Raw genomic sequence first — 16,180 nt, forward strand, 5'->3', positions numbered from 1 at the left:
CCATCACCTAGATAAACAACTTTATCTACCACCAGTCTGAACTATTTGACAGTGGAAATCATGGTCCATGCATCCCAACAGTCACAGTTAAGGCTTGAAAACATGTACTGAAATGTATCAGAACTCATGTCAGGAATAATAATAACTGGAGCTGGCTTATGTTTGGGATACTGAAGCTCTACTTCTGCCTCCAGGGGTCTGGGAGCACTGCATCGTGCCTTTTAGCCATTTAGGAGGTTGTGGCTGCCACATTACTCTCTGGGCTGACAAACCAGTTTTTCTTAAAAATTATTTTCAAAGTAATGCAAGTATATCATTTTGAAACCGATCTACAAATCTTATAACAACAACAATAGCAATCAACATCTTCTGACCCACCTCTACTGCTAGCTCCCTAGAGACAAACCACTTTAAGGTATTTCAGCTATGATTAGTACAAAACTAATGATCTCTAATATTTAAATCACGCACTTAATACTTTTAGTTGCTTGTTTTATTTCCTTCAGCTTCCTACTACAGAGGGTGAGAATGCCACTCTTTTCTCTACCCATTTTCCTTCTGCCTTTTAATTTGGTTCTCTTTGACTATTTGGTTAAATCACCCTTCAGCAATTCTATTACTAGGATTTCGATAACATTCGTAGCTTAGTCAGGGTGTTCTCTGACATCTCTGACTGCATTTTCTTCCTTATCTTGTTTGCCAGGAGTCAACACTGCTTGTTCATTTTTTTTTTTGGTTAATTTCCTATCTATCTAGAGATAATCACCCCCCCCCACGTACACACACTATTCCTAACAGATACAAAGTTCTCAGTAAATTCAAATACACCAACTACTTAAGCACTTCGACTTTTCCCTATACCTCTCTGAGAACCTTGTGTTCTCTACTTAAGTCTGGGTACATTTCCTTCCATACCTGACATCTTCCTCTGCTTCTTCTCCCTGGGTCTATGTCTCAGTTCTCTGATTAAGCTTCTCTTTCTAAATTTATTCCCTGATACAGTACAGTACTGTATTTGCTGCTTTTTTCATTTCTGTGACAAAACACCCAGCAGAAAGAAGAGTTTGTTTTGGCTCACTGTTTCAGAGGTTTTTGCTCATGACTGGTTGGTTCCATGCACTTGAGCAGAACATCATGGCAGTGGGAACATGTAGAAGGAACAGGCTGCACACTGCACAGCAGACAGGAAGCAAGAAAAGGACAGGAAAGGGGAAAGGACCAGGCAAACCCAAGGATCCACTCCCAGTGACCTACTTCATCCATTGAGGTACCACATCCTAACATTTCCAGAATCTCCCAAAATAGTCCTACACACTGAGGACCAAACATTCAACACATGAGCCCATGGGAGGCAGTTCACATTCAAACCACAATAAGCACTTTCTCCAATACAGATATCAATAGACACCTTGAAAGGCCAGAGAATAAAGGATCAAAAGGCAAAACAGAAAATATTATGTAGGTTTTTATACAAACATTTCAACTGTAACCACTTAAAAATGTAAACTAGCAAACAAACAAAAAAAAGCCAGTTGGTAATTGGATTTGGCCTGAGGATCCCAACTGGCTGATTCCTGATCTAAGATGTTCCTATGAAAGGAATCATGGAATGCCACCTTTGTTCCTGAGATCTAGCATGTCTCACAATGACTTTATTCCACCTGTACATTTGATGGATGGTGTGGCTGGGTCCAGAACTCTGTCAGAAATAATTTACCCTAAGAGTGCAAAGGAATTATAATATCACCATTTAGCTCTCAGGGTCGATTTAAAAGAATACTACTACATTGCTTAGGACCTGTTTTTGTCTCCTTGCCAGTTTAAGGCTTTTGCTTCAGGACTAGTCACTAGAATCAGCTACTGGACCTGAAGTTTCTACTGCTTTAGCTCTGGTGTTCATCAGGGCTTGTGGAGCTGTGTGGGGACCCAAGGTCAAGGAAAGGAAAAGGATCTGAGATGATGTAGGGGAAAATGAGACAGCACTGCTATATTCCTCAGATTTGAAAGTCTGAGGCAGGAGGATCATAAGTTGAAGGCCAGCCAGACTGGGCAACATGAGACCCTTTCTCTAAAAAAGGGGGGAAGGATGGTGAGATGGTTCAGTGAGTAAAGGTCCTTGCTGCCAAGCCTGATGGCCCAAGTTCAATTCCTGGAATCCATATGGTAGGAGAGAACCAACCCCCTGAACATTGTCCTGTGACCTCCACTTGTGTACCATGGCACTTACAAATGTGTGCATGCACAGACACAATAAAAAACAACAACAAAATAATGAAATAAAAAATAAGAGGAGGAAAAGAGAAGAGAGGGGAGGGAAACCTAAGGGGGAAGGGGGAGGGGGAGGGGAGGAAGAGGAAGCACACACAGCAAGGATGAGACCAAGCTCTGGGACCAGGGAGATGAAATGATGGAAAAGAAAGGAGAATCACTTCTGGGATGTAGGGATAGGACACTGTTAGGGAACTCAGATTTTTTTGGAAGTTTCAGATTCTATAAGGCAGGCTACCTCTTGGTAAAAGAAGCCAAGAAAACTAAGTCAGCAACTGGCATATAAGCTGCAGACCAAGTGGTTCTAGAGAAAATGGGCCTGTCCTACCATACCTCATTACCTGGCCCTGACTTCCTAATCACAGGACTAGCTACTCTTAGTCCTTGTCCAACCTTGATTTTGCTCACATCTCAGCCAATCTCACTGGATTATGACAATTTGACAAATATGTATATGAGGGAGAAAGAAAGAGAAAAGAGAGACAGGGGCTTTTTGCATGCTAGCAAGCATTCTAACAGAGTTTTATCTCCAGTCTCTTAAAATTACTTATTTATTTACCTATTAATGGATGAATAGATAGATAGTTTCTCATAATAGTTTCTCACAATATTACTCAGATTGACCTCAAACTGCTGGGCCCAAGTGCCTCAGCCACCCAAGTACTGGGACTACATCATCATAATCAGCTTAGAGATTGTGTGTGTGTGCGCGCGCGCACACGTGTGTGTGTGTGTGTGTGTGTGTGTGTGTGTGTGTGGCCAGAAGAGGCCATTAGTTCCCTAAAACTATAGTTACTGACAGTTGTGAGCCACCAAACATGGATGCTTGGTACAGAACTCAGCAAGCACTCTTAACTACTGAGCCATCTCTGCAGCACTAGAACTATCTCTATATCTAATCTCTATCTATCTATCATCTATCTATCTATCTATCTATCTATCTATCTATCATCTATCTATCTATCTATCTATCTATCATCTATCAATCTATCTATCTATCATCTATCTATCTATCGATATGTATATGTAATTTTTATTTATACTTCCAACATTTCATACACCCATACAATACATTTTGATCACACCTACTACTCACTCCATCCCTCCACCACTCTAGGGCCTCCCATCACATCTCTCTCCAACTTCATGCCCTCCTTTTATAATTATTTTTTAAGCCATGCAAAGCCTGCAGAGGACAGAAGAGGCCATCAGATCCCCTGGAACTGGAGTTATGGACAGTTGTTAGTTGCCATGTGGGTGCTGGGATTCGAACCTGGGTCTTCTGCAAGAACAACCAGTGTTCTTAACCACTGAGCCATCTCTCCAGCCCCATAATTATTTATTTTTTAACTCACTGAGTGCAATTAGTGCTGCCCATATGCTCATGACACAAGGTCATCTACTGGGGCATGGGGAACCTACCAGTGACGATACTCCTAAAGAAAAATGACTTTCCCTCCCTCAGCAGCCATCAACTGCCAAGAGCTCCCCAGAAGAAGCCCTTCTCCAATCCACATTGAAATGTTTAACTGTTTGTTCTTGCTCAGATCCAATGTATATAACCAGAGCTGCTGTGAGTTCATATGTGCAACAGCCATGTCATATCATGCCAGAGAACAGCATTTCACAGCACTCCTCCTCAGCCTCTGGCTCTTACATTCTTTCTGTCCCCATTTATGAGATGGTCCCTGAGCCTTGGTGAGGGGGGTTTGATAGAGATGGTCACAACTACAGCTGAGTGCTCACAGTGATTTGTTTTAAGCACTTTGAACAGTAATGCATCCCTAGAGATATTTTATAGAGAATTTTTTCCCTCTGCTTTTTCCTTTGTTAAAAAAATTTTATTGAACTTTTGTACATTTTATACAACAATTCTTAATCAAATTTAGACTCCCTCCCCCATCCATGCCATGCCTCCCCCTCTCCACCTCATGTAGTTTACCATGTAAGTCCTATCCAGTCAAGCATTTGTACCCAGAATGTCCTTCATTGCAAATTCATTCACTGGAATCTAGTCAGCCTATCTAGAGACCGTTGGTAAGGCCTACTCTCCCTCACCCAGTAGTAATCAGTCTCCAATAGTTCCCAGACTAGGGCCAACACACAATCCATTTCCCTTGATCCACTCTGGACCTTTGTCTGACTGAGTTGGCATGGGCCCTGTGCTCAATGCCACCACTGCCACAAGTTCACATGTGTAAGCTTCCAGTGGTCTGAAAGCCTCTGCTTCCCTGTGTTCACGGACCAACCCCAACTCTTACAATCTTTCCTCTCAGTCTTCTGCAATGGTCCCTGGGCCATAGGTGGGAGAGATTTGATTTAGGAGTCCTATCCAGGGACACACTATGCAATCTCTTATTTTTTAAAAGTTGGCCAGTTGTGGCCTTTTGTGTGCATCACACTGTTGTGTAAGAAAGCTTCTCTGGTGAAGGTTGAGGGATACACTAGTTTTCTCTCTGCCCCCTATAGCACTATGTTCCATAAGTCTTAGGTGTAGAGGTTCTCACCTAGGACAAGGCATCTCTCCTTGTCCTACAGGGAATCAGATACAGATTCCCTGTATCTGATCAGTCGTGGATTCTGCAGTAGCCTCCATCTATTGCAAAAAGAAGTTCTTTGACGAGTAGTGTATGGTATACTTGTCTGTAAATATAAAGTTCCATATTTAGCATATGGTAAGATATTTTGTTTATTTAGAGATGCCGGGTGTCCACACTGGAGTAGCAAGGCTGTGCCTCAAGAAAGCCAAAAGGGATGAGTCCATAGGTTTACCCAGGAGGCCAATCAGGCTCCAGCATCCTTGGCTAACTGTACCTTCAGATCTATAACCTCATTCCCCAAGCTAATTGTTTATGCCAAGTGGGTTCAGAGGAAAGATGATGAGGTAGAAGTACCAGACAAATAAGGGAGTTAAAGCCAGGGCAACAATGAACAGGAATTGCTGAGGACAGAGCTGAGCTCACTCTCACCAGTGGACTGGTCGGAGGAGCCATGGAGAAATGATGAGAAAGAAAAGAAGTGCTGGGAGGCAAACAGGGTCCAGGGAAGAGGCAGCAGAAAGCTCGGACAAGACTGCTGCAGAGTCTAAAGGAAGAGCATTGAAACAGACGCTAGACCACACTGGGCGGTTGCTTTTACTTTATTTGGTCTTTTTGAGACAGGGTCTCCCTGTAGCCTCAGCAGGCCTGGAATTCACTATGTAGACCAGGCTGGCCTGGAACTCAGAGCTCCACCTGCCCCTGCCTCCCAAGTGCTGGGATTAAAGGTGGTTGTTGCTTTTAATTTATTGTCCTAGAGATCAAACCTAGGGCCTTACACACGCTAAGCAAGAGCCCTGCTTCTGAGCCCCATCACCACCCATCTTGGTTGTTTCTTTTTAAAGAACATTTCCTGTTGGAAGTTACATGCATTAACTGAGGGAAAATCTCCAAGTACATCAAGAAAATTAAAGTCAATAATAAATTTAACCATACGGAGTAGTTTATTTTGTTTGAGAATTTAAAAAACTGTTTAAGTATTCATAGCTGTGAATATGAGGGGGCATGTCTCCCGTATTCCACAAAGGGTTGTATATATAGGTGTGTACATATGAACATGTTTATACATACAGATACACATAAAAATTGGAATAATAGATTATTAAGCAGTCTTTGTGTAATTCTATAATGTAAACATGTCCCTATATCAAGAAACGTTCTTCAGACTAATTTTTCTTAAGCACTGGATAATGTTTCACTATGTGCAATTGTCGTGTAAATGTTTGACTGAATGCTGAAATTATTTTGTGGCTGGGCATTGAGTTTTGCCTCTCATTCTCTGCTTTTTTAGTCAGTTTTAAATAGCAAAAAATGTGCCACACAGTTTGTGATGGGGATAATTAACCACCTTGATATTGTTTGTACATTGTAAACTGCTATGAAGTCTTATGTGCTTGTTGGTCCACTTTGAAGGACTTGGAGGCTATCACCAGAGGTGGGTAAAGATGAGGGAAAGGCAACAGCCTAGATATAGATATGCCAAGGGGTCTAAGGACATTGAGGAGGAAAGGCTCAGGTCTTTGGCAGACACAAGGCCTTTGGCAGATAGGAGTCTTTCTCAGGAACAGACAGAGCTAGGCTACAACTGTGGGAATCTCCAGCCCTTGCTTTAAGAATGAGTGGTATTAGCCGGGCGTGGTGTCACACGCATTTAATCCCAGCACTCATGGAGGCAGAGGGAGGTGAAGCTCTGTGAGTTCAAGGCCAGCCTGGTCTACAGAGTGAGTTCCAGGTCAGCTGAGGCTACAGGGAGAACCTATCTTAAAAAAAAAAAAAAAAGAAAAAGAAAAAAAAAGAGTAAGGGAGAATAATCAGTGGTATTTTCTAAGGGGGAGGGTTCTGTCAGAAAAATGACACCAACTGCTCTTCCTTGGGGGACACAGGAAAGAAAAAGAACAGGAATGACTTGAGGAAGGGTACAAAGATATCAGAATTATAGACAAATAAGTCAAATAAAAAGAGAGTAAAGCAATTAAGGTTTAATTTTCACCACATACTATTCTGGACTCTCTAAAAATTGATCTTGTATAAAGTTAGCTCTGCCTGTCTCCTTTGATAAGACTGACTCAATGATTGATGATTTTAAATCCTAAAGGTAGAGAGGCCTAATATGGGAGAAATAATTTCCTGGATTCCTTACAACAAACTTAAAATAAAAAATATCAAGAAAGATAAAATATAATTGGGGAATTGGAGGCCAATAAGTTGTTTCTTGAAACTAATGACTACTAAAGCTCCAAGTGAATTAACCTTTATGACAGCTGTGTCAGTGGTTACCTACGAAACCTACCAACTACCCTCAAGTATTAACCAATAAAAAGTAATGATCCGAGGGGTACATGTAGGGCTCTTGAGTAAAGGAAGTGAGGCTGGTCCAAGGGAAAAAGCTGCCAGGCCAAGTGCCACTAGTATGGGGGGCAGCTTTCCGGCAGATGTGCACGGAATGGGGAAACCCAAAAGGGAAAGGAAGCTGAGAGGAATGGGTGTCAAGCACACCACAAAAGGTATCAGAAGGAAAAGAGCAGGAGTCCTTTTATACTTCAGACCCTAAAAAGAACTGTAATTCTTTGTTTTAAAAAAAGACTAAAATTTCATGTTTTAGGAAATAAGAGAGAAGCCAGAAGATCTGGCCTCTGGTTCCAGTTCTGACAGTGCCTAGCCATGTACCCAGAGAGGCTTTTTGACATCCCTGGGTGAACACTAAAAAATGGAGATTCTTGTCTCTCTCTCTCTCTCTCTCTCTCTCTCTCTCTCTCTCTCTCCCTCTCTCTCTCTCCCTCCCTCCCCCCACCCCCAAATGAAGGTCTCTTACATCTTTTCAAGATTGCTTTGGGAGCACGCTATCTTCTTTGGAAAAGCACATCTACTTTCAGGGCTTGCCTAATGATACTCCTCTTTGTTCCACTCTCATATAGTCTACCACGAGCTTGCATTCCCATGGCCCCAAACTAATGTTACCCAAAGTAGTGCCTAAGAGATGGTGCTGGAAACCCAATCCCAAGTCCTCTAACTATGAACCCCAGCTTCTTTTCACTATATCACCGTCTGAGCTTTGAATTTTCTCTCCCCATTCAGTTCAACTGGCCACCATGCCCTGAAGATTCTGCAGCTAAGATGATTCTAAATGTTGGTGTGGATAAATTAAGATCCAGCTTAAGTCTATTCTGAAAAGACAACATTTTGTCTTTGGCACTTCTCTTAATCCTGCTTGTCAGTGCTTATCTCACCTCTCAACAGGCCCCCACAATGTTGAAGATGACCTTGGTGCTAGGTCCTTCCAGAGCCTTCTTTCCCTACTAGTGGCTTCGTGTGGACTATCCTTTACCTGCTGCTCTGGTTTGAATATAGCGCTTTCCCTTCAAAATTCAGGTTGAACATTAATTGCCAATGGAATTATATTGAGAAGTGGTGGGGCATGTGAGTGATTAAATCACAGGAATGCCCCCCTTAGGAATAGATTGATGTGCTCCCTCAGGACTGGATTAATTGCTACGAGAGTGGGTGTCTGCAGTGAGGCTGCCTCTCTCTTTGTCTCTTCCACACGTTTGGCTGCCTTCCATTTCTGTACCATGTTTCAATACAGCCACCAGAGGTTGGACTTCCCAGCCTCCAAAACTATGAGCCCAAATAAACTTTTTTCTTTATAAACAATCCACTCTCAGATATTCTGTCACAGCAGCAGAAAAAAGACCTTTGAAACCACCTTTACCAGCCCAGTGTAGAGCCCATATGGATCTATTCATGCCCTTCTGTGTTACTGAACTAATGCAGAAAACATCTCTAGTTTACATCAGGGCCTGTGAGAAAAAAAAAAAAAAACAAACACCCTAATTGTCAGGGTTCTGGGCACCGTGGGAACTGAGCAGGAGTTGCAAAGCAGCCCAGTGACATGCATCAATCTACTACATGGTCTACCTGGACCAGAAAAAAGTTTTGGAGTTAGACTGGCTTCACTTTCGCTGACTCGCAGAACAATCCTGAGAACATTACTTACCTTCTCTGTGCCTCTATTTTTTCCTGATCTAGAAAATTCAGGCATCCCTAATGTTTAGTCCAGAAAGCTGGTTAGTACAGGATTCAATGCCACAGGAATAAGAAACCACATCCCTAAGGCATTATAAAGACTTAATATGAAATAAAAAATTTAAGTATCACTCTGAGACTGAACTTTGGCAGGCAAAGACCATCTTCCCACTGTGTCTTCTTTTTGCCACTTCTCTGCCACTTTTTGCCATTTCTCTTAGCCTGGAACCCCTTAATCCCTGTCTTTCTTCCCTGGCTTTCTTAATCTTATCCAATGGAAACCAAGGGAGCAGGACTCAAAGGCAGTAGCAAAGTGCTGCTGCAGATAGCCCAACACCTCCTTCCCCTACTCAATTCTCTATTTCACAACCTACCAGCTGAACCACAGGCCCCAGATTGGGAACAGGGAACATATATGCTCACCAGCAACAGCACTTCCTGCCTCACATGGAAGTAAATGCCTCACCACAAAAGTATAAACCGGAGGTCTTCCCAGAACTGTGTATTATTGTTAAAATGCTTCCTTTCAGGGCTAGATCTGTTCACAGAAAGCACATTTTACAGAATGTAGCAGCCAGTGACTGTCCCTGTGGTTTCTCTAGTTTAAGTAATATTAGACACCACCAAAGTGCCTCCTTTTCTTCCCAAAGAACTGAATTGCAAAATCCTGGTTTCTATTAGGGTGTGTCTAGCAATTTTTGTGCCGCCAAGCCTTCCACTTTTATGGTCTGCACACGGTTAGATTTTCCATGAACAGGCTCAAATTTACTCCCAGGCAATGATGTTTAGGAAACCCAACCTAAACGTGAAGATTGTGCTAAAGCAGTCTCAGAATTTGTGCCACGAATTTAACTGAAAAGAACGTTTCTGATTTAAACAGAAATAGCATATTTTTATGTCTCAGCATATATAAGAGGGAAAGGGTATTCACCCATGTGGTATTTGGGGGGGGGGTTGGAAATGTGTTATTTAAATTCCCCGTCCTTTTTCTTTTCCCTTTGACCCTCCCCTTTCTCTCCTCTCTTTTTGAGGCTTGAACCCTGGTACTTGTGCATGCCAGGTAAGCACTCTACCACAGAGATACAACCTCAGCCCTATCTTTTTCTTTTTATACATGTACATACTATACCCAAACACCCACCTAGGCCTGCATTTTATAAATTAAAGACCAAGTGACTGAATAACTATACAAAATTATCTAAATAGTGTCCTTCTAGAGATTTACATGTGGATTCAAGTGGAAGCTAGTGGTAGCTGTGGAGAAGAATGATCCCATTAAAGAAAGTACTAGTGGAAAGCGTGGCTATAATTTCATTTGGATGACAAATGAAAGAGCAGGTAATATATTTTCTGAAAGAGAAAAAGAGAAACATAATAAAGGAAGCAGAGGTTTACAAGTGCATATTTATACACATTTATACATACTACTTAAGAAACTTCCCACGAAAATAAAACATGTTGCCACCATGTTCCAAATCCTACACTGCTTATTACTAGTGTTGTCCAATCTTACAGATTCCACTTTGGGCAAGTGTTTCCTCTATTTAACATCTGCAAACAGCTCCCTCTTATCCCCTTCCTTCCCCTACCTCTACAGGTACTGATCCCAAGAGAAGTTCCCAATAAACCCTCCTGCTAATTTCCAGTTCAGAGTCTGCTTCCTGGAGAACCAACCTACAACATCCGTGCACATACGCATTCCTCCATCTATCCTATTAGCCAGTAACCTGCCACTAGGTTTAGGGCACATGGGTGGTATGGGAAGAGATGACATGATGAAAAAGACCCAGTCCTTACCCTTGGGGAGTGAGCTAATAGTCCAATTCAGGAATAAGCATAAAATATAGACTATTAAGTGGCCAGTGCTAAGGGATAACAAATAAACAGAGACACAGCCAAGGATATAATCACATAGGCATTGGGGATGGGGGGAGAACTAAGAGTCTTCATGATTTGTAGCCATCAGTATCTCTAACCTGCTTCCCCAATCCAATTTCAAGCCCCAGAGGACAGAACAGGCTGTGTTGTTATCTGTCTTCACATTCCTCATAATTTCTAGCAGAATCAAAGACAGTGCAAGAAATCTCTAAACACTCTAAAGAAAATATAACACAACTGGCAATTCTGCTTTATAGGCTAGGTTTCAGGAAGCTCAAGATGCTTATTAATTTACAGTGTCCATAAAACTCCAAGGAACATGAAGAAGCACAAGATAAGCTCCTGACCAGGAAAGCTGCTACAGCTCACTGCGTGATCAGGGCAGAAACCAGAACAAAATTCAAAAACAGGAACAAGAAAAGGAATTTGACTAACAGCCAAATGGTGCATCCTCCCCAGGCCATCCCTGCCTTCAGTCTGTCAGCTCATCATCATCAATCTGTCAACAAAGATTACTCCACGATAACCTAACAATGGGAACCAGCAGACCCCTAAACCTCACAACCCCTCAAAACTAATGCACCTGCAGAGTTTGCAGTCCAAAGAGGAAGAGACCCTTTAATCCAAATATCTCTGCCAAGTGCCCAAAGAGGAACATGAACCTAGAGGACATTGCTGGGGTAGGGAAGTCAGTCTCCAACATTTCTCAGCCTTCAGGACAGTGGGCTGTTCTGCCCCCCCCTCCAACTCAACATGCCACTGTCTCCTTTCCCTCTCCTCCTCTCACTGCTTTTGTGCAATCTGCCATCAACTTCTGCTGCTGATTTCTCTGAAATGCCATTTGCATCCTTCCTCTTCTGTCTTGCCTCCATGCTACCATTCTCTCCAATATTATGGTCACACCCTGGAAGCAGAGGTCCCAAGTCTAGGCAATCCTTGCATTTCTCCATATCTGCCAGACATGACTTGAAAATCCAGATTTCTGGTTAGTCATGTCTCTGTTCAACAATCATGAGGGCTACCAAGTTTTTATTATTATTATTATTATATTTTATTTTATGCTTAAGAGTGTTTTGCCTGCATGTAAACTCACCTGTGTTGCGCAACGCCTGTGGAAGCCAGAAGAGGGTGTTGGATCTTCTGGAACTAGAGTTAAGGATGGTTGTTAGCTGCCATTTGGGTGCTGGGAACCAAACCTAGGTCCTCTGCAAGAGCAGCCAGTGCTCTTACGCTGAGCCATCTCTAGTCCTGGTTTCCATGTCTTTAAGACCTTTCTATAGTTGGCCTTCTCTACAATGACTTTACTTTATTCCCAGGATCCCCAAAGTCTGCACCTTCTATTCCAGTTGCCTCCCTGTTTATCTGTCCCTCAGCTCAAGTCATGCCTAGCTCCTAGAGTGCTTTCTCCTCTTGGCAATTTACTGCTTCTACCTGTTCTTTATTAAATGAGCCAAGCCAAGGACCCAAGGAGACAGGAAGTTAGGGGCTGTCGTTTTCCCACGTATTTTCTTCTCTGTAGGCTCCCCTACCACACACAGATTCCATTATGTGGAAATGCTTTTCTGCAGCACCTCTCAGACACAATCAGCCTGACTGTTCTGGACCAGGTAGTTGTAGGGACAGTAAGGTCTTCTGCCTTCAGCTGGTAGACTGTCTTGGCCTTCCAAGCCAGAAAGGGAAAAGCTGATAATGCTAATGCCACTCCCCTACTGCTTCTTAGCAATGGCTCTCGTTCACTCTTGAATTAATACATCAAGCTCTAGGATTTCTGAGAGATAGATGGTGGGTTTGCCAAAGGGCAGACTGCCAAGTTGGGTCTCTGGAGTGAATCCAGTGTTCCATACACTCTGCTTCTTTCCTAATCACAAAAAGAACCATAAAATGACAGGCAGAGGAGAGAGGCAGGCTTCATCACGACACAAAACATCCTGTATTTCCTGAAAAAAAATTCAGACTGATACAAGTACCACTTCCAGACCCTCCCCAGTCACAGTGTTCGTTACTCAATGAGAGATCTGCACCACATGAAACAGGAAGACCTTTAGAAGAGACTCTTAAAGGGGTAAAGGGTGAGTAGGCCACAGAAACCGCCTCACTTCTTGCCAACAGGTGTCTAGGGAGGTGACTATCATGAACAAAAGTGCAAGAAGAACATGAGAAGCCTCCAGGCTTCCTGCCATCTGGAAGTAGGTTTATGGAGTGAGGGAAGCTTGGGAAGCAACAGCAAAGGGTAAGAAACCCTCTTCTACCATCTCTCTGGCTGAGGAGTTCTCTGCTTTCTACAACTTTCCCTGGAGCCGGGAAGAGGGTGGTGAAAACAGGAGGTTGCCATGTCCCCATCTTTGTGAGCTAGAGGATGAAGGAAGATGAGATGTAAATGAAAAACCACTCCCAGCACTCATGTAAGCTGAAAAGGAGAAAAGGCAAAACAGACCCCACCAGCTAATTAGTGTGATATTGACAATTATACTGGCTTTTGTACATGCTTAGTAATTTTTATTTTCCACTGGGATCCATTATTTGGCAGAGTTCTTACAGGTAATCCAACCTGGTGATGAATTAACAGCTTCAATTTATTGAATGAGTACCAGGAACATGTTGCAGGCGTTATTTTACTTAAGGTTAGAGAGGCTAAGTCTTTGCCCCTGAATGAGACACTAAAGTTTTCTGATTCTAGCATTTATTTTCTTAACCTCATAGAATACATCTTATGGCCTTTTCACAAGTTAAAAAAAGTGAAGGGTATGGAGAAGGTGGTTACAAACCAAGTCCCTACAAGGTAGGCACTACAAGTATGTGCACAAACCCATACTCACTGTTAGCTTTCTCTGTTACAGACACATTCACCTGGAAGAGGTATGGGTCCACAGAGAACACCACCTTCTTTTAGACAAAGGTCAGACTCTATGTATACCATGCCTGTCATTTAAATTGTATCTGAATCCATAACAAGAGTTTCTCGTTGACAGGATGCACCCAAAGCAAGATGGAGAAACGGCATCTAATTTTGAAGCTTTGTCACAAGAGGGAATACTTTCAGACTGAAAATAATGAGTGAGACTAAATGCCATTTAGCATAATGGCTCATGACATTAAAATAAATGTTCAAGTTGTGAGATTCAAGCACACAAGGAAAGAAATGACTGCAGAAAACAGGTGCAAACAAATGGTGACAGCTTGTGGGAGCTTGCTGCCATGCTCTTCATGGCATATCTGACCTTAGTGATAATGTGAGCTGTCTCTGCACAGAGGCCTTCACACGTAAACTGACAGCTGCTTGGATAGGCAGAGATATTGAGAACTGAGGCAGGCTGGGGGAGAAAGTACAAGGATCTATTCTTTCCCTCCCCCTTCCTCCAAATAGTAAGGACCCTGGGGGTCATCGTCGTCCCTCCCCAAATCTCCTTACCCTCCTCCCCCTCTCCCTAAATCCCTTAGCCTCCACCCATGGGATAAATTTGTGGGTTGGGGCAAAGTTACTGAGATTTAGAGGGAGTAAAATGCCAGTGTTAATGTCCCCCTCCCGTCTGAGCTCAGGAAACATACTTTGGGTACACACAGACACCTAATGGAGATTTTAAGTGATGGGAAAAGGTCCTCAAGACACCCGTGAAACAAAATCTCAGTGCCTTGTAGTCACAGAAACACAGAGACATGCAAACGGACAGTGCTTATGAACTACACTATCCACACATACTACATCAAGCAGGAGTCCCCTGCAAGCCTGTGGGAATCTTCCTTTCGGCTAGCCTTGCCCTTTGAAACCCACCCACCCTAAGGTGATAACCACAGCCACCCTCTGTGGGGTAAAGTGCAGCTTGAGGCGTCACAGGGGCCCATGGCTTGGGAGCCTGGGCAAGGCAAGGCAAATCTCTGCAAAATGGAAAAATGGAGATTAAAAACAAACAAAAAACCCCATCTAGCTAGGTGCTGTCCAACCCTGATTCCCTAACCGACCTTTCCCTAACACACACCTGGACTGATGGGCCTTCTGCCACTTGGTACCCATTCTTGCCACTCGGGTCTGCCCTTGGAAAGTATAGGGACCAGACTGAGTCTAGGTCTAAACCAGGAGCCTCCCAGCTGGCAGTCACAGTCTGTGGGTGAACCTTTAGGGCTGTGCTGGGTGCACAGAGCCTTGATGGTGGGAGGAAGGCCGGTGGTCCCAGGTGCTTGGACACGGGGGGCGGGGGGTCGGCTGAAGGGGAGGGTGGGGACCTCCTGGCAGAGGTTGGCAGAGCCTGGCCTTAAATCAGCCCACGGCTGTGGGTGGCTTCCTCCTGTTGCTCAGTATCTGGGAGAGGCGGAGGAGGACATTCATTTCTCTCTTAAGTAAGCATCCACCTAATCGCTCCCATAACATTATCGACTGTGAAAAGCTGGTGGCGCCTGTTCAGGGCGAAGCCCAGCTCCCGCGTGTCTCGGCGTCTGTGTTGAGGTGGACCCCTCCTCGGGGATCCCCTCCGCTAGCCGCGCCGGAGGGATGGGCAAGCACTTCTGCGCCAGCTGGTCCAACAGCCTGGGGAACCGCAGCCACAAGCCGAGCGGAGGCACGAGCCCTACTCTATTCCTGGAGTCCCAGGTCACGCACTCGGGCCGGACCGGGTCATCTCCATCTGCAGCGTGGCCTCAGCACCCCAGGATGCAGGACCCAGCGGACACACGGAAAGTTACTTCCAAAGGGTTGCGTCCTTCGCAGGGAACTACAGGACGTGCCTTTCTGGAACCCTTCCCCGCCCCCACCCAGTAGGGCGCCGGGAGCCCGCAGGAGACCCGCAGTTTCCAGCCCGCGGCCAATGCAGCTCCCCTGCCTCCCGCGCACTGAAGTGAAGAGGACGCCCCAAAGCCAACTTAAAGAGCAGAGCAATTGTCGGTGTCGCTCCGAAAGGGCCCGGGCTGCTGGGGGCCGGCCTCCTGCCCCGCAGCTCCGGGAAGCGCTCTGGGTCCCGGCGTCGGCTTCCCCTCCTCCCTAGCCCAGCCGGCGGACACGGCCCCTCGGTACCTGCGGCGGTCACGGGCTCGCCCTCGCTCTGCTCTCCCGAGTCCGAATCCATGCCGAGGGCTCCGGGCCGCGCGGCTACCCTGCGGGCCGTGGGGCCGGCGTCCCGCCGACGGTCGGCGCGGAGGCTGCAGCCGGCCGGCGCTGGCCAGGCAAAGTGCGGCCGGAGGCGGCTTCGCTGAGGCAACGCCGCCCGCGCCGGACTCCCGGCGCCCGCCCGCCCGCCCGCGGGTGCAGGCAGGCGCGCCAGGCGAGCGCGGAGGCGGAGGGTCGAGGGAGCGGGGAGGAGGGAGGGGAGGAGCTGGAGCGGCCGGTGCCCCGCGTCTCGGGGCTGCAATTAAGTAGCCCGGGGGTGGCGCCGTCCCTCCCCCACCCCTAGCCGGGCGAAGTGGTGCGGGTCTGGGAGGCCAAGTCCCCTTCTCTGGGTGTGGCCAAGTTTGCAGGCGTCTTCAGTGGAAAAGCGCCTCTGCTCCGG

At 45.2% G+C, this 16,180-nt stretch overlaps 1 protein-coding gene across 1 annotated transcript in view; it reads right to left on the minus strand.

Moving 5' to 3' along the window:
• Tnfaip8l3 (TNF alpha induced protein 8 like 3) overlaps window positions 1-15,925 on the minus strand; it is a 38,816-nt gene extending 22,891 nt beyond the window's left edge. Inside the window, exon 1 of the mRNA XM_008829756.3 lies at window positions 15,709-15,925. Within this exon, the coding sequence (XP_008827978.1) occupies window positions 15,709-15,760 (52 nt within the window). The 5' untranslated portion in view covers window positions 15,761-15,925. The remainder of the gene's footprint in view (window positions 1-15,708) is intronic.
• Window positions 15,926-16,180: the final 255 nt, after the last annotated feature.

Source organism: Nannospalax galili, unplaced genomic scaffold (assembly GCF_000622305.1).
Source record: "Nannospalax galili isolate Female #2095 unplaced genomic scaffold, S.galili_v1.0 scaffold213, whole genome shotgun sequence".
Classification (NCBI taxonomy): Eukaryota; Metazoa; Chordata; class Mammalia; order Rodentia; family Spalacidae; genus Nannospalax; species Nannospalax galili.